At 28.4% G+C, this 16,066-nt stretch overlaps 5 protein-coding genes across 17 annotated transcripts; 2 read left to right on the top strand and 3 right to left on the bottom strand.

Moving 5' to 3' along the window:
* Positions 1-790: 790 nt before the first annotated feature.
* Rrp1 (Recombination repair protein 1) lies at positions 791-3,193 on the bottom strand. Of its 4 annotated transcripts, none has more exons than XM_076773794.1 (8): positions 3,021-3,146; positions 2,660-2,719; positions 2,185-2,454; positions 1,833-1,959; positions 1,615-1,758; positions 1,380-1,523; positions 1,095-1,275; positions 791-1,026 (listed from the first exon to the last, which is right to left on the bottom strand). In XM_076773794.1, the coding sequence occupies exons 1-8, from the start codon at positions 3,081-3,083 to the stop codon at positions 909-911; spliced, it is 1,107 nt and encodes a 368-aa protein (XP_076629909.1). In that variant the 5' UTR covers positions 3,084-3,146; the 3' UTR covers positions 791-908. The 4 variants fall into 4 exon arrangements, with proteins under 4 accessions (XP_076629909.1, XP_076629933.1, XP_076629917.1 ...); XM_076773818.1 differs by lacking the exon at positions 3,021-3,146 and adding an exon at positions 3,176-3,193 and having other exon boundaries at positions 793-1,026; XM_076773802.1 differs by lacking the exon at positions 3,021-3,146 and adding an exon at positions 2,792-2,970 and having other exon boundaries at positions 793-1,026.
* Positions 3,194-3,529: 336 nt separating this feature from the next.
* Positions 3,530-5,881, top strand: LOC143346097 (uncharacterized). Its single transcript, XM_076773859.1, has 2 exons — positions 3,530-3,818; positions 3,985-5,881. The coding sequence occupies exons 1-2, from the start codon at positions 3,698-3,700 to the stop codon at positions 4,188-4,190; spliced, it is 327 nt and encodes a 108-aa protein (XP_076629974.1). The 5' UTR covers positions 3,530-3,697; the 3' UTR covers positions 4,191-5,881.
* On the bottom strand, positions 5,225-10,962 carry LOC143346000 (uncharacterized). Of its 8 annotated transcripts, XM_076773738.1 has the most exons (7): positions 10,471-10,574; positions 9,278-9,870; positions 8,751-9,131; positions 8,404-8,571; positions 6,938-7,133; positions 5,615-5,697; positions 5,225-5,366 (listed from the first exon to the last, which is right to left on the bottom strand). In XM_076773738.1, exons 2-6 carry the CDS (start codon positions 9,863-9,865, stop codon positions 5,639-5,641), a joined length of 1,392 nt encoding a protein of 463 aa, XP_076629853.1. In that variant the 5' UTR covers positions 9,866-9,870; positions 10,471-10,574; the 3' UTR covers positions 5,225-5,366; positions 5,615-5,638. The 8 variants fall into 8 exon arrangements, 7 of the variants coding, with proteins under 7 accessions (XP_076629853.1, XP_076629837.1, XP_076629832.1 ...); XR_013080369.1 differs by lacking the exon at positions 6,938-7,133; XM_076773722.1 differs by lacking the exons at positions 5,615-5,697; positions 10,471-10,574 and adding an exon at positions 10,614-10,962 and having other exon boundaries at positions 5,235-5,366.
* Ttc19 (tetratricopeptide repeat domain 19) lies at positions 10,504-13,982 on the top strand. 3 transcript variants are annotated; one of them, XM_076773838.1, is made up of 5 exons: positions 12,059-12,578; positions 12,718-12,980; positions 13,094-13,401; positions 13,472-13,706; positions 13,859-13,982. In XM_076773838.1, exons 1-4 carry the CDS (start codon positions 12,276-12,278, stop codon positions 13,666-13,668), a joined length of 1,071 nt encoding a protein of 356 aa, XP_076629953.1. In that variant the 5' UTR covers positions 12,059-12,275; the 3' UTR covers positions 13,669-13,706; positions 13,859-13,982. The 3 variants fall into 3 exon arrangements, with proteins under 3 accessions (XP_076629962.1, XP_076629953.1, XP_076629945.1); XM_076773847.1 differs by lacking the exons at positions 12,059-12,578; positions 13,859-13,982 and adding an exon at positions 10,504-10,599 and having other exon boundaries at positions 13,472-13,799; XM_076773830.1 differs by lacking the exon at positions 13,859-13,982 and having other exon boundaries at positions 13,472-13,799.
* Catsup (zinc transporter catecholamines up) lies at positions 13,943-16,011 on the bottom strand. Its single transcript, XM_076773783.1, has 3 exons — positions 14,908-16,011; positions 14,756-14,831; positions 13,943-14,669 (listed from the first exon to the last, which is right to left on the bottom strand). The coding sequence occupies exons 1-3, from the start codon at positions 15,814-15,816 to the stop codon at positions 14,494-14,496; spliced, it is 1,161 nt and encodes a 386-aa protein (XP_076629898.1). The 5' UTR covers positions 15,817-16,011; the 3' UTR covers positions 13,943-14,493.
* Between the last annotated feature and the right edge of the window lie 55 nt (positions 16,012-16,066).

Below are 16,066 nucleotides of genomic sequence, written 5' to 3'. Positions count from 1 at the left end.
TTTAATGGGGGATTCTAGAGGCCAAAATAAGACGAAAATCAAGAATACCAATTTGTTGATGAAGGCTTCGTTAAAAAGTTATTAACAATTAAATTCAAAAATTTCAAATCGTTCTGGAGAAATTATTTTCGGTTGCGGGAGTCAATTATAATTATTTTTGGTGAATGCACTTACCTTCGAATCTTATCCACTTACGAGAAAAGAAATCGAGTTGGTGCTGAAATTTTTCGGTGAAAAAAGAAATATTCAAATCATTCTAAAAAAATTATTTTTGGTCATTACACAAACCCTCGAAATCCTACGCACTTTCGAGAAAAAAATTCCTCACCAAAAATCTAGTTAGGTAGCTGGTAATCTAAATTTTTCGACGAAAAAAAAAATTCAAATCGTTCTGGAAAAATTATTTTCGGTTGCAGGGGTCAATTATAATCATTTTTGGTGAATAGACATACCTCCGAAATCCTACCCACTTTCTAGAAAAAGATTCGAGGTGTGAAATTTGTTGACAGAAAAAAAATAATTTCAATTCGTTTTGGAAAAATTATTTTCGATTGCGGGGGTCAATTTCAATCATTTTTGGCGAATAGACATACCCCCGAAATCTTGCGCATTTTCGAGAAAAAAATTCAGTACGAGCGGAACTTTAAACGTTAATAATTTTTTAACGAAGTCTCAATCAAGAAATTAGTATTCTTGATTTTTGTCATATTTTGGCCTCTAGAATCCCCCATTCAAATTTTTCCCAGGGGTGGCCGAACACCCTGTATAATCAATGTCAGAATAAATAATTAAATAACATCTTCTAAATATATTTTTATTTTTAGAAGATAAAATACATTAAGTACAATAGATTCGTTAAATTAATGAAAAATAATTACATGCCATTTAATTGTACAAAAATTTTTGTCTTATATGTTAATGTAAAGAACGATAGGACAATGATCGCTGCCATATACCTTGTCTCTAATAACATTATCACAAACTTGATCTTTAATACGTTGTGATAATAAAAAGTAGTCCAATCTCCTGTAGAAAAAAATTTATTATACTATAAAAATTCATATGATAGAGTAAACACATTTTTATGTACTCACCACCCTATGTTTTTATTACGTGCATTAGCAAAATATGACCAAAAAGTATAGGCACCTGTCCTTTCAGGATACAAAACTCTAAATGAATCTACAAATCCTGCAGTTAAGAAATCTGTCATACCTTCTCGTTCTTCTTTAGTAAATCCAGCATTTTTTGTATTTGTCTTAGGATTTGTAAGATCTAGATATAGAGGAAAACAAGAATATGCAAAATATCCCATAAATATTCATGAAATGGCACTTACTATAAAATACATATTAAACAATACTTTTAGATAGTGTTACCTATCTCTTGATGAGCCACATTCATGTCACCACAAATAATAACAGGCTTCTTTTCATCCAATTTTTCTATATATGTTTTAAAAACCTCATTCCATTTTAATCTTTTTGGTAAAGTTACTAATTTTTGGCCAGCATTGGGAACATCTATAACATTGTTGTACATCAAGAAGAGCAATAAACATTGATACAAAAGAACTGCAATGACAAAATTCCTTAATATTAAATAATAACTTACAAACATTAATCAAATAAAACTTAGGATATTCTGCCACAATTAACCTGCCTTCTATATCAAAATCAGGATCATTTATACCATACTTTACATTAATTGGTTTCTCTTTTGAATATAATGCAACACCACAGTAGCCAGATTTTTTACCTATTTATGTCACACAAATAATTTTTATTTTTATGAATTCAAATTTAGTAGTAATAACTTCTTAAAATTCTTACTATCAAGAAAGTAACGATGATATCCACTTAATTTAATTTCTTCTGGTAATTTATCTTTATCGCATTTGGTTTCTTGTAATGCAACTATATCTGCATTTTCTTTTATAATATAATCAATTCCACTTTTCTACATAAATACAATAATAACATATGAAGTTCTGTGTAGAAACCTGATTGTAAAATAATATAGTCCACCCACAGAGACAAATCACCAGCATAAACAAAAAATGTATGTCCCATGATATACATGAGAAGTAACAGTCACAGCTCTTGACAGCCATAAGTAGTCAAACACTTGTTAATTGTTTATTGCTAGTAACTCATTTCGGTGGACAGATTATAATAACCATACTTTAATGACTGCTCTTATGCCAGAAACATTCCAACTAGAAATTTTTAAATTATGTTTATTTCCTTTTGCATTTAATTTTTCACATTCAAAGTTAATTTCATCCCAGTTTGTACTTGTTTTATTCATTGCTTGCTTTGGCTCTGTTTTAGCACGTTTTGGTGCAGGCTCTTCAGTTTCATTTCCTTTACGTTTAGATTTTTTACCAGACATTTCTTGTGATTTTGACACATCATTTTGTTTTTCATTTTTGGTCTCTATAGTTGTATTTGCCTAGTTTTGAATCAAATCAAAATAGTTATTTTTGATACAGTACTTTGATATTTGTACATTTTGCATTGATTAAAATATGATAATATGTGTTTTAATAAGAATATTAAAGCTACTAATTTGTAAAACTACATATCTTAATATTGCATTATTATATCGTTAAATAATGAAAGCATTTATAGGAATAAATTACATAAATGGATCTAACCTTTGTAATTTGACGTCGTTTTGGCGGCATACCGGTAATCTTTCTGCACGTGAACGGACGCTAAGAAATATTATGTTAATTAACTCAAAATTAATAATGTGAAAAGAATTTCTTTTAAAATTTTTCCATTACATAATGAACAAATCTATACAAGCAATTATATCGGTTATTTATTACAAACATTAATAGATGTATTCTAGCAAAGAACAATTCGTTAACGTTACGATCTTCAATGGAGTTTGAAAACTGCGGGTCAGTGCAAGATCTGGTATAAAAAAAAACTACTAAATCAAATTTTTTGTCTAACAGTATTTAAATTTCATTTTATTCAAAATCAAAACAAACAAATGACTAAATTTACTATTAGCAAGTTAATATTTGTAATAAACAGTAAATTTAGTGATTTATAGATAGAACGAGTCATCTTGTGCCATTTATATAAAAACTACTGTTTCGAAATGGAAACTTCCGTAACCCTAGAATATAGCTGATGCTTGCGTGATGACCAAAGGTTACCACTAGTGACGTAGATGGCGGAGCCGAGCTGAGAAATTATCTCAGCGTGCAGCCATGTTATTTAGTTTCCTATTGTAAAAGCCTCATCCTACGCAGGGTATCGAAGCATTACAATCGGGAATATACATATACAATCGCTATTTCCACACTTGCAAGTACGGTGTTGCCACCTTAAAATTATCTAAAGTTGGATGTCGTTCAATACGAATAGGTCATTGTGTGTGCACTCGAGCCAACGAGATGATTCAGGAAACGAAAAACAAACGTCCCTAAATGTAACTCGTAAGTGTTCTTTGGCAGCCAATGACTGCAGCGCAGCATCGACCACATCGAGGATATACTATACTAAAATCCCTAGTAAACATATACACTATACATTCGCTGCAGTTAGTTCACACACTTTACAAACATTTGTATGCATTTCCTTATAAATTGTGGTGCAAATATTAATAAATCTACGCACGTATATAACATTTTAAAGTAAAATATAAATAAGACAAATACAGTAATATCAATTTAGATATGTTTAGCAATAAAAAAAGTGATTTGCCACCGAGACCCCATATTCTTGACCCTGAACATATGTTGGAGGATCTAAATAATGCTGCTGTAGATGATACAGCATTCAAAATAATAAACAAAGGTTTCAACATTTTCTGTATTATTATTAAAAATATTGTAACAAACGTTAAAACAATATTGTATATGTTTTAAATAGTAATAACCTTATAAAAAACTTTTTGTATTTTGTTTTTATGTTCAATTTTATGTTGAAATTTATCATCATGTGAGTACAAATTTACTTCCAGACGAAATTACTATTGAAAATTCGATAAACATGCATACTTCGGATACATTCCAAAAGGTTAAAACGTATTTAAGTATAAAACAACAATTAAAACATTTGGAAACTACCCTTAAAAAAAAAGAACAACAGTTGAGGACAGATAATGAGGTAATAAATAAACTAGCAAATGATATTAGGAAACAAGCACACGCTGCATTAATAACATAAATTATTTTTTAAATTGTGCGTACGATATGTAAACATTATTTATTGTAAAAAGAAATTCAATATAATGCGTCCATATTTAATTTAATTTAATATTATCTTACTCATTAATGTTAAATGATGTAAACTAGCTGCCTGTGTACAATATTTTTGACAATAGTTGCATTTAGTAATTTTAGTACATGTACGTAAATTAATTTTGTACATAAAATATTCCTAACATTATAACACAAGTATAATTAACATTTATATAAAAATAAATGTTACAATAGTTATTATTTCACATCGTGTATATGTGTATTCTATGTATATTCAATACCTACAATTTTATATATTATACAAGTGTATAATCATTACCACCTTGATAGAAACTTTGTTATATTAATAAAGACCACCATAATTTATAGGCGATGTATATATTAAAAGGCACTACATTGCAACAAGAAATATGATTAATTAAACACTTGCATTTATGACATACAATCAATCACAAAAATATTCGGAAATGACAAATTAAATAAACAAAATGAAAATAAGAATTTTTATTTAAATTAATGTATTCTTTAATATGTCAAAGTGTAGAGCATAATTTTCAAAATTACACTGGTGTCCGAATATTTTTGCGGTAGACTACGTATTTTATTGTTGTTAAAATATATATGTAAAGATTTTTAAATAATGTGTTTTATCCTTTCATTACTTTAGAGAAATGCATATGAATTAGTAACAAATACTGTTATACAAATATGTATTTAAAATCTACTTTAGTAATGTTATAATTTCTTTTTTTTTTTTTTTTTAATTTGTAACTATAAACGTTTTCATTTTGTATATTTGGAATGATAAAAAGTTTTAAGATATAGAAAAATATATATTTTGTGAATTCTTTGGTTACTCAAATATAGTAGTTCTTTGATCACATTCTATTAGAATATTGGAATTCCAAAAGTACTTCTTGTATGATATAAATTTTGTTGTGCTTGAAATAAAAAAAATATTAGAAATGATTTTTAATAATAATAGTTGTTAACATGTCTATTTCTTAGAAAATGCCTTTAAAAAATACTGTTGTGCATTGTTTAAACAATTAAGATTGTTAATTGAGTATACCTAATGTAACATCATACCTAACTAGTGGGTCGTTAAAATAAGCACACCATGTAAAGCCAGATGGATATCCTGAAAAAATCATGCAAATATTTTAAATTAGTAATTTAAATTAAATAATGTAGAGGATTATATGATTATTATGGTTACAAATATCATAAAAGGAAATTCCCGATTGTGTTACTATCACTGTGATTATGAAATACAGATTTTTCAAATGTACACATACATTAGTCTAATGTAAAAAGCAATGTACCTATTTTACATGCAATGTGTTCGATTCACATGTGTGATAAAGATTAAAGTTGCATAGTACTTACATGGTACTATTTACTGAATGATTTTCATGTGCTGACAAAATGTGGTCGAGATAAAGTATCAAAGTTTATCGCCTTTTGTCCAGCTGCATGCAAGCAACATCCCTGAATTAGTCAGTGGTTAGTGACAAATACCTATGTTTTAGAAAATATATATACATATAAGGTGCACTCTGTAATTAAGATTCAGTAATATGTTTCACGCGTAATAGTCATTACTTTAATGAAAAGACTTCTTACAAAAATACAATATACCTTCACCAAACAAAATATATATTATATGGGTACTTATCTTTATTTATAACATTTTTAACAATAATATAAAAGTGCTTTACATTCGTTTTTTTTTTTATTTCTATATATATAAAAGTAGAATAGCTCTGTTCATTTACAGATATTAAGTATTTTGGAACGGAATATAAAAGTATACAATATATTAATTATATTCTTATATAATGTGTTAATATATTCAATTAGGACGGAATTAAGAGATATGTAAATTCAATGTTGTAAGTCTTTTACAACATTTTTAATGATCAATTATTCGCAGTGATTACAAAATACTTAAAAATTGTTTAATATCAAGTTTTCGCTTGTAATAATATAAACTGCTTTAAATTAGGATAATATAGCAATTATTCTTTTCCCAAAATAAACAGTAAGACTCGATTCTACAAAATAAGAATGTTTCCGAATTATATGTAACTTTCCAATATTAATATTGGAATAATATATATTATTACACGTACATATATAATATTCATCAACTCTGCCATACGTTTAAAAACATGTATTAAAAAATACATTTTAAGAGTTTTAACATAATTCGATTTATAGACAATAATAATAGTAACGGAATGATTAATCATTTTTCTCTTTAATACCAATAACATGTATAATCTACTCTCTCTATCATTTCTTATGTTGAACATAATGTGTCACTGTGCCTTGAAAAATGGAGAATGTTAACTTATATTAGTTAATAGCAAAGTACAATGCATGAACTTGAAAAATTTGTCATACATAAAGTATAAGAATTTCAATCAAATATTATTCATTTAAATATATAAATGAATATCAAAATATTTCTTCACGATTCCACATTATTTGAATGAAAATATTTGTAAAATTATAAAAAGTTTTATTTAATCAAATTGATTTGTAAGAAAAACGCCTTACACATGCACAATAAAAAAACAGATATTAGGAACATATAAATAATCAATTGATCAAAGTGTTTTGAATTGTAATCAGATAATTATTACATTATCAGTTATTTCCCACCAAAATTTGGCATTAAAAAGAACGTACGAAATATTAACTTGCCTCTAGGCTTGTATTTGAGATGGTCCTCAATGAATTGACAAGGACAACGGGCGGAGACACAGTGTCGTGGTGGAACCGACAGACCCGCGATGTCTCTATTACGTTCTTGCGAGTCTATAACCAGATCAAGTCTGCGGCGCACAAAGTGATGTGCCCATCGAGATGCATACCTCAGCAACAGCAACTCCGCCCGTTCCTGTCAACACACACCATCATCATTCACTACCTAGAGCGAAAGTAACGAAAAAAATATGAAATCCATGTCTTATGCACAAATTGTAAGGCGTAAGGTTCGGAAATCTATTATGCTTGAATACTTCATATTACACTACATAAATATATAACTAATTGCTTTTCTTAGTTTTAAGTACTTAAAGAATGAAGTACTTAAAACTAAGAAAATATATATATGTTAAATTTTCGGATACTATATACAGTATACCATACGTAGTAATATGAAATACTAAAGACAAAACTTGCAACATATACATGCATGTAATTTATACAATCTTTATACAAATTTTAAATTGTGTACTAAATGTTTAGTACTGCATTAGTTAACAGTGTAATGTAATAAAAACAGTATAATGTAAAACGTTAAAGAACTTAAAATATATGTATCTATGTTCAATATTAATAATCCAATCTGCTAAAAAGTAGTATATAACAATACTAAAACTGAGTATATTGTACAGTTAAGTACAAAATGATTAATAACGAAAAGCAGCTTTAATATCTCATATGGCTTATCTTTACTCAAATAAATTTTGATTATTTACCCATTTTTAATAAAACTACTTATGGTATCTATAAATATAGAGTTACGAAATCGTCTGAGTTGTTCAATAGATCTTTTTAGTTTTAACACCATATATTTCTTTATGTAATTGAGATTATTAAAACTTTTATCATAAAAATGACATTAAAATATCATTAACAGATCAAAGTGTAAGCTTTTCCAAATTTTTTTAAATTGATAAGAACAAAATTGGTTTTAACTTTTATATGCATATTAAACAATTTCATTTTATATGCCCCTATCTTTAAGAAAGCTACTCCAGCTGGGACAGAAATCTCTGCCCCGAATATGTGGTTTATTTCGAAGCCATTCTTCTATATATTGACATGGACATAAAGCTGTTGATAAGTGGCGAGGTGAAGAAGGATTTCCACCTTCTTCATCAACTGTCCAGTCCAAACGTCGACGTAAATAATCCTTTGCCCAACGTTGTACGTAACGGCAGAATACTTGTTCACTTTTACCCTGATAGGTTTTAATTCATTTTATAAGAAAAAAAATACTATTATACAAATTTTTGTGAGACAGAACACAATTCATTTTTACAAAACATACAGAGCGGAAAAATTATATTTCAATTACTACAAGATATCTAAGTTACTGTAAATTGAATATATTCATAAACTCAACCAAAATAGTATAATTACCTGGTGTAAAAAGTGCTTACCTGTTTTCGGGAGATTCTGGTGGTTGTGTTGCCTTGTATCACAATATCACTATCATCGATATCCATTCGCTGTTGTAATTCCCTTTTTCGACGCATTTCAGAATTTCCATCTTCGCCAATTACTCTACCTTCACGTTCTTCTCGTTCTATTACTTCTTGTAACTTTTTCTGTTATAAAATAAATCAAGTTTCATATATTATATAAATTTTATCATACAAATTTTGTGTTTGTAACAATGCGTAGTTTTCTGGACAACAATGATAAATAGTAAAAACTATTACAAAACATGTCAAGCCTTAATTATTTAAATTAAACACATATCACGAAAATACCTAATAACACTTACGATGCAATCTGTAGTATCAAAGTATATGAAGCAGAGATTGACTTTATGACATGAAATCTTCCCTCTATCATCCAATCCAAGCAATATTTTATGTCGAAGTAAGTGCTTGTTCACTTGAGCCATACATTTCTCAAGATTATGGTTTAATTTTATCTTGACAAACATGCAAAAGAATATTGCTGCAGCATTGAGGACTAACCACATGACACCGAGGCCAAATAAAGTAAGACCAGTCACTCCAGAAAATAACAAGCCAAGCAGTACAATAAATGCAGTAAATATCCAAAGGACAAGAATTCTTTTATAGCATACATTGTACATATTAAAACGTACATCGTTCACAAGCAATTCCATTATGTGTACATAGTCTTCTACTGTAAGCTGCAATAGATATACAACAACAAATTTTATATAATTATATATAAGATAATTTGTATGAGAAAATATTTAATAGATTTAAAAGTACATTACAGTACAGACTGTTTAAACATAAAACATCAAGAAGTCAAATGTCCTGAAACAATTACCGTTAAGCCTTGAGCCATTAACTCCTCTGGTACCAATTCTGGTCTAAATTTAGCTGGAGTAATCCATGGCCATCTGGTATTAACTGGTAAAAGAGTAACTATAGTATCTCCATTGGCAAAACCTTGTCTAATATTTCCAATAGGTGTGCTTATAATATTATTTGTACCACTTCTACCATTGGACACATCTCTGAGATCAATAGTTTTTAGAGAAGCACTTTTAGGATCTGAGACTCTTACTTCGGACGGCAAATTAAAATCTGGACTTTCAGATGCCATAGAACGATTTAAACCTGACCTATCTAAATTAATCTGGACGGATTCAGTTGATATCACAGCACCTTTATATTCATTGTTTTTTATTTGTTGATTATCTAATTTGTCAACAGTTTTTCCAATCTTTTCAACATTTACTGTAACTGACTCTGGTTTTATTACAGCTGGTGCATTTGTCTTAGTTTTCTCTTCCATGTTACCATTATCTTTAATGGACGTCTCATCTTCAAATTGGACCCAATTTTTTGTTCTTGAAGATATGCTAGGTGAATTAATTTCTGGTACATTGTCAGTTGTATCTTGAGAACTCATTTTCACTGAAGAGTTAATAAAAAAAAAACAAATGAATTAAATATGTGAGGAAGAATTTAATAAGAGACAATGTAAAACATAAATTATTTGCCTCTTAGTTACTGCCCAAATTTATATGTAGTAAGTGTAATATTTTTGTAATTCAGACACTAATAAATCAGGCATTTCTTTTTCAAATATATTTTTATCTAAATAATTCATATAAAATGCTGTAACGTAATTTCATGTGTTTGGAAAATAGTTGAAATATGCTGGTGGGTGTTTTCAAATAATAGTTTAGAAAAAAAACAGTATTCTGAATATGTAATTTAGAATATAAAGATACGCCGAAGTATACAACTTTCTAGAACGTCAAAACGATTGACCACTAAATTAAGTCATCTTTTGAGCAACAGACACGGTGTTATGAATTTATTATAAATCGTTTAGTCTTAAAAGTTAATAAGTGCATTAGAAGCGCGAAATATGCGCGAAGATTTCTTATTCCCAATATTTGTATATAGTTATTATTATCCAAGGAGAACAGACAAAATCACGCACAATATTATAAACGTCATATTCGTTACGATAACCACATAGAGAATGCACGATTGATATTTTGTTACCTGTTGTGATATGACCTATCTCATATCCGTGAAGTGAAAAGGTGCGTAATGCACGAAATCAAGGTGTGCAGCATTGGGATAGGAAAACGAAGGGTGGGGCGAGGGGCATTATACGAGATCGTACAACGGGTTGGTATATTTACCTGTATAATCACTTATCACGAATGCGTTACTTTGATCTTGTTTTGTACACGTACTATTATTTACATAATATCGTTTCCTATAAATAAGCGATGATACTTGAGTAAATGATCACGATATACTGATAAACATAAAAGTATAAACATATTATTTTTGACAAAATTACATACATTTTTGGTGAATCAAGCATGTTTTAATATACCAATCTACATGATATACCATATACGTACATTTGTACATATATCATACATATTAAATAGGTAAACTTGTTACTATTAAACGCATATACAGTATATATACATGATCATTAATTTGTTTCATATGAAGAAAATACAGCGCGCTAAATGCATTCCCTTCTCGCAAGATTCTAGTTGCTGAGAACATAATGTACTATAGATTACTACAGATAGTATTCCTTGAGTTTCATAAGTTAATAATTCAAATTAAAAGTTCAAATATTACAAAGCAATTGACAGTATTTTCATTTCATAGTGATTTACGTAACTCGTTTGAATATGATTGCAATGTCCTTATGTATTTAGATTAGAGAATAAGTAATAGTTGGTTTAATTTTAGGATTGATAATCTATTGACAAAAATAAATAGGCAATTTATTGTTGAACGAATTAAACTATGTACATATATACTTTTATAGATAATTATATAGTTTAAGTGGTCAAATTGATTCTAACCAATTGCGACAGACTCTGAACGTTTCGAAAAAAAATTACCATCGTCAAGTACATTAGTAATAAATTATCCTTTTTTTCTAAGGTTTGATGGCTACGTGACATACATAAATACGCAGACTGATTATACTACTAATTGTACAACAAAACGACTTTAACCTTCTGAAATATCTAATTTATACACGATGCGTCACATGAATTGCTTTGAAATCACAGTCCTCTGACAATAGTTTATGATACATCATATTTACAATGGTTTATTAATCATGGAATTAAACTATTATTTATTAATATATCTCATTACATTTTTAGAATTAATTCCAATACCTATACAGTATGAGTAATAGATTGCATAAGTTGCTATGAAATAACAATGCTAACAGAACTTTTTTGTAGGTAAAATATACCTATAATACCTAATAATTGAAAAATAAAATTGTTTCGTAAGTCAACAAAATTTTCATTCGATTAAAAGCTTGGTAGATGTTTATTAAAGGGACTTCTTTGCAAACTTAAATACATATGTATGTTGGAAGGAGCATATTCTTGAGTATTTTAATAAATGTGTAATACTCTGATTTTGTTTCACATTACCGACTAAAGAAGATAAATTATTTTTTATATTATATTATAGTTTAGGGTTTTTAATTTTTAACAAAGATTTTTTATTTTTAGTTGTATATATAGTACATACTTTTAAATGTAGGCGTCAGGTAAAGCGACATTAGTAATTTTATTTTTAGAGGAGAGTGACTACCTTGGTACAGATTTCATATTCGTACGCGCGAAATAGCTAGTGTGTTTCCATATATGTATATAGTGAATAAAAAATTTGTCATAACACTATCGCAAATTCCGAGTGACATACATATTATACATGGAAAATTTTATAGCAACGTGTATAATTATTAATAATTATATATTATATGTAAAGTTTATCGTTGTGGAAATATAATTTAAAATTTACAGTACGCAATGTATTGTCGAAAAATAATTACGTATGCACTCAATTATGCGCAATTGTATACAAAATCTAATGTTGTCATGAATGTTTGCCAATTGCAATCAAAAAGAAATCCATTTATAATGTATGTGCCACAAATTCATAAAATAAAAAGACATTATAGTCACATGTTCCATGAACATAAGAATTCGTCTAAAACGAAACTTTTTATTGTTTCGGGTAGTTTTTTGTTTAATTTATACGATACTAAGGAAGAAAAAGACGATGTTTCAGAATTAGAAATGACAATTAAACGATCAATATTATTAATTCAGGTTCAGTATAAAAAGTCATAGTAATATAATTCAATGTTCAGTACAGTTAATAATAATGTAAATAAAACATGGAGTATCAAATTGAGAACAAATGTTTTATTTCAATATAATTTCAGCAATATTTCTTTTCCCTTTGCAGAAGGGAGAATTTAAAAAAGCAGAACGAATGTTGCATGTTGCTTTGCGTCAAGCTCAAATTTTACAACATTATGATGGTATAACTTATATTTACGATGTAATGGCAAATCTTGCATACGATATGAATGACTTTAAAAAAGCAAAAAAGCTGTTTGTATCGGTTTTAGAAAGATTATTATCTAAGGGAGTTTCACAAGATGATTTAGCAATCATTCATATTAGTCTTAAAATTGCAAATATGTATCACATAATGGGAGACATAGAGTAAGCAGTTACCTTACAAATTTTAATTATTATTTTATGTATTCTTTTTTCTGTTCTTTATAATGTACAATATTTGATGATATAATGTTGTATACTTTGTTTTGTTAACATAGGAAAGCAGAAACTGGTTACAAATTTTGCTTAGAAAATTTACAAAATCATATGGCTAAAGAGAGTGAGAATATAGATGTTTTACAGTTACTAGGTTTAAATTTAGAATGGTATGCAGCTATGCTATTTTCACAATCGCAATATGCTGATGCTATGAAATATTTAACTCAATCTTACAATATATCTGTACAAATAAATGGTGAAGAACATGAACAGACTGTTGTTCTGCTGAATGATTTGGGAACTGTTAATTGTATGTTGAAAGAGTATGATGAAGCAATTAAATATTTATCCAAAGCTATAGAAATAGGTAATATCAATTCAAAAATTGAAAATTTGATAACTATACAAATTGATTTAAAAATAAATTGTCTTTGTAGGAAAAAGGTTACCAGATATGACTGATATAGGTTCTATTCATGTTAATTTGGGAAATGCATTTATTATGAAAGGATTATATGAAGAAGCAAAAAAAAATTGTAATCAAGGAAAGCGTTTATCAAAGATGAAAAAGCACACTGAAGCTATACTAGAAGCTGAAGAATGTCTGGAAAGGATAAAAAAATTGACATCTTAGTATAGTCATAGATGTGAATAGATTATTTATATTTTGAGGTAATTTCTTTTAAATTATATTATAGCTTAAAATGTATATTGTGAAAAAATTTAATCACGCTATACATGATTGTAATATAGTCGATATATGGATATTATGGTATCTAAAATATATTAAATGAAATGTTTTTATCCTTTTGTCCTTATGCCAGATTTCAACATACAGTATTAGCTAATCCAATACTAACAGTCTCTAATAGTTGAGTGAAATTAAACATATGTTTTTTATCATAGTATAGAATAAACTATGCATTTTATTAAATAAAAAACATACAATTTTCTTTTAATTTACAGCAATTACATACATTCAATAATTAATATACAAAATTAAGCAGTTGTAATATCGAAAATATCACTTTATAGTATGAATACATTTGCAAAAAATGTTTTAATTTCTTTAATAGTTTTACTCTGAACGCCAAAACGGAAGCAACTATTTCTCTAGAACCAGCTGAGTCCATCCTTAAATACACAAGTCGAGTCTCGACAATACTTTGGCACCTGTATGCGAATTCGCGAGTACATGATTCACAAACCGACGCGACACAACAGTTAGTAACTTTTAACTTTATTTTCTGTATTTGATTTTGTATATTAATATTTGTAATGAACGTATGTAATAACACTTTTCACTGGTATTAATTTTATACACTAATATCATTTATAGAGGAACACAAAATTTTGTATAAATACAAATTATAATTGTAGTTTTTGTTATATCAGTCAAGATAAATTCTTATTAAATGATTATAATATACAGTATTGGTAAAAAAAATATGATACAATTCTAGTGATGTTCTGCTATAAGTACCATCATATATACACCTACAAGAAGCGCAATGATTTCTTTCACAGATTGCCCAAATTTAGTATCAGTTAAAAGTTCTGGTATTACAGAAACTGTTGCTATATAGATAAATCCACCAGCTGTGAATGGAAGAATCCACATAGTTGCAAAATCACCTATAAGATCAAATTAAAATTTAAATTAGATGTTATATTTATATGTAAAATATGTCTTTGATAGCAGTATTATAATTCATTCTCACCCATGCCTTCCACAATTAATGATACACAGGTTCCTAACAGAGCACCTAATGCAGTAATAAGTTGAAATACCATAGCCTATAATAGAAATCATGTTAGAAAATTCTTTGGAGAACAAAAATTTAATTTATTATTTGTCTCTCTTGTATTTCACCTTTCTTTTACTATAACCACTTTGTATTAAAATAGCAAAGTCTCCTATTTCATGGGGTATTTCATGTAATAAAATTGTGAAAGTAGTGATATAGCCAATATTGTTGCCAGCCAAATAACTGGCTCCAATAGCAAGACCATCTGTAAAGTTATGTAAAAAGTCTGCGACTAGGTTTAAAAAACCAGCAATATGAATTTCATTTGGAAGGTCTACAGATTTATCAGAACTTTTTTGTGATTTCTTATTTTTATTTTCCTTAGACACATTTTCTGCAACACTATGCACATGCAAGTGACTATGATCAGTTTTTATGATTCGTACTGCTTTCTCAACAATTAAAAACACAATTATACCTATAAGTACACATAAACCAACAGTCATATCATCTGTATGATTAGATTCTTCATGTTTAGATTCTTTATGATGGCTGGAAGAGTCATGCGAATGAGGAACTAAAGCATGAGGTATTAAATGCAAGAATGCATCTCCCAATAAGCCACCAGATGCAAAACTTAACAATATCTTTAGTAGTGGCTCACGTTCCTTTGTGTTGTCCAAAGGAACAAAGAATAAAATAAAAAACGGAGCTGCTGATATAAGTAAAGTTGATGTAGCAGCTTTAAGAAACACTTCTTTGCGTGTTTCATCAGATGGAATCGATTTCTGTTGATGATCGTGATCATCATGCTCGTGTATGTATTGATGCTGGAGGTGCATGTCATATTGTTTTTTTCGATATGCTTCATTAACTTCCTTGGAATATTTAAAACTTGGTGACTCGTCGTGTTCGTGTGCTTGACAAAGAGCCGGAAAGTTCAAAAATATAAGCAAGAAAAACACGCCAAGTAAAATTTTTGAAATCCATTTGTTCATGTGATTACGTTGGTTATCCTCTGTCATCGTGATCATTATTACAATATCGTAAAGGCTGATTAAAATATAACTGGCTCACGTATTGTTGTCGGTATAATTTTAACATCCGTGCATAGAAATTAAAAATCTTAATATCAGTTACGATATTAAATGAAATACAAAATACTACACATCACATACAACGTGTAACACGTTACGTGTTATCAAATTTGGGTTGATTCGGTTTTTAAAAGTGTTAATGTTGGCTATCATGAATTATTGACGTTGGCTATTCTGAAAGTTCATA

This window comes from Colletes latitarsis, chromosome 2 (genome assembly GCF_051014445.1).
Source record: "Colletes latitarsis isolate SP2378_abdomen chromosome 2, iyColLati1, whole genome shotgun sequence".
NCBI classification, from domain to species: domain Eukaryota; kingdom Metazoa; phylum Arthropoda; class Insecta; order Hymenoptera; family Colletidae; genus Colletes; species Colletes latitarsis.
This window is presented reverse-complemented; position numbering and strand designations above follow the sequence as displayed.

Bases quoted from the DNA above. Each gene is read 5' to 3' on its own strand.
- Rrp1 (XM_076773794.1), bottom strand. From the start codon at position 3,083: ATGACTCGTTCTATCTATAAATCACTAAATTTACTGTTTATTACAAAT. The intron at 2,455-2,659 runs GTTAGATCCATT...ATTCAAAACTAG, and splicing joins AACGACGTCAAATTACAAAG to GCAAATACAACTATAGAGAC. The intron at 1,960-2,184 runs GTATGGTTATTA...GTATTTATGTAG, and splicing joins GCATAAGAGCAGTCATTAAA to AAAAGTGGAATTGATTATAT.
- LOC143346097 (XM_076773859.1), top strand. From the start codon at position 3,698: ATGTTTAGCAATAAAAAAAGTGATTTGCCACCGAGACCCCATATTCTT. The intron at 3,819-3,984 runs GTTTCAACATTT...ATTTACTTCCAG, and splicing joins ATTCAAAATAATAAACAAAG to ACGAAATTACTATTGAAAAT.
- LOC143346000 (XM_076773722.1), bottom strand. From the start codon at position 9,865: ATGAGTTCTCAAGATACAACTGACAATGTACCAGAAATTAATTCACCT. The intron at 8,572-8,750 runs GTAAGTGTTATT...ATTTTATAACAG, and splicing joins TTGATACTACAGATTGCATC to AAAAAGTTACAAGAAGTAAT. The intron at 5,367-6,937 runs GCAAGTTAATAT...TGATTTTTTCAG, and splicing joins TCTCAAATACAAGCCTAGAG to GATATCCATCTGGCTTTACA.
- Ttc19 (XM_076773838.1), top strand. From the start codon at position 12,276: ATGTATTGTCGAAAAATAATTACGTATGCACTCAATTATGCGCAATTG. The intron at 12,579-12,717 runs GTTCAGTATAAA...TTCCCTTTGCAG, and splicing joins GATCAATATTATTAATTCAG to AAGGGAGAATTTAAAAAAGC. The intron at 12,981-13,093 runs GTAAGCAGTTAC...TTGTTAACATAG, and splicing joins CACATAATGGGAGACATAGA to GAAAGCAGAAACTGGTTACA.
- Catsup (XM_076773783.1), bottom strand. From the start codon at position 15,816: ATGATCACGATGACAGAGGATAACCAACGTAATCACATGAACAAATGG. The intron at 14,832-14,907 runs GTGAAATACAAG...TTTCTATTATAG, and splicing joins GTGGTTATAGTAAAAGAAAG to GCTATGGTATTTCAACTTAT. The intron at 14,670-14,755 runs GTGAGAATGAAT...TTGATCTTATAG, and splicing joins ATTAATTGTGGAAGGCATGG to GTGATTTTGCAACTATGTGG.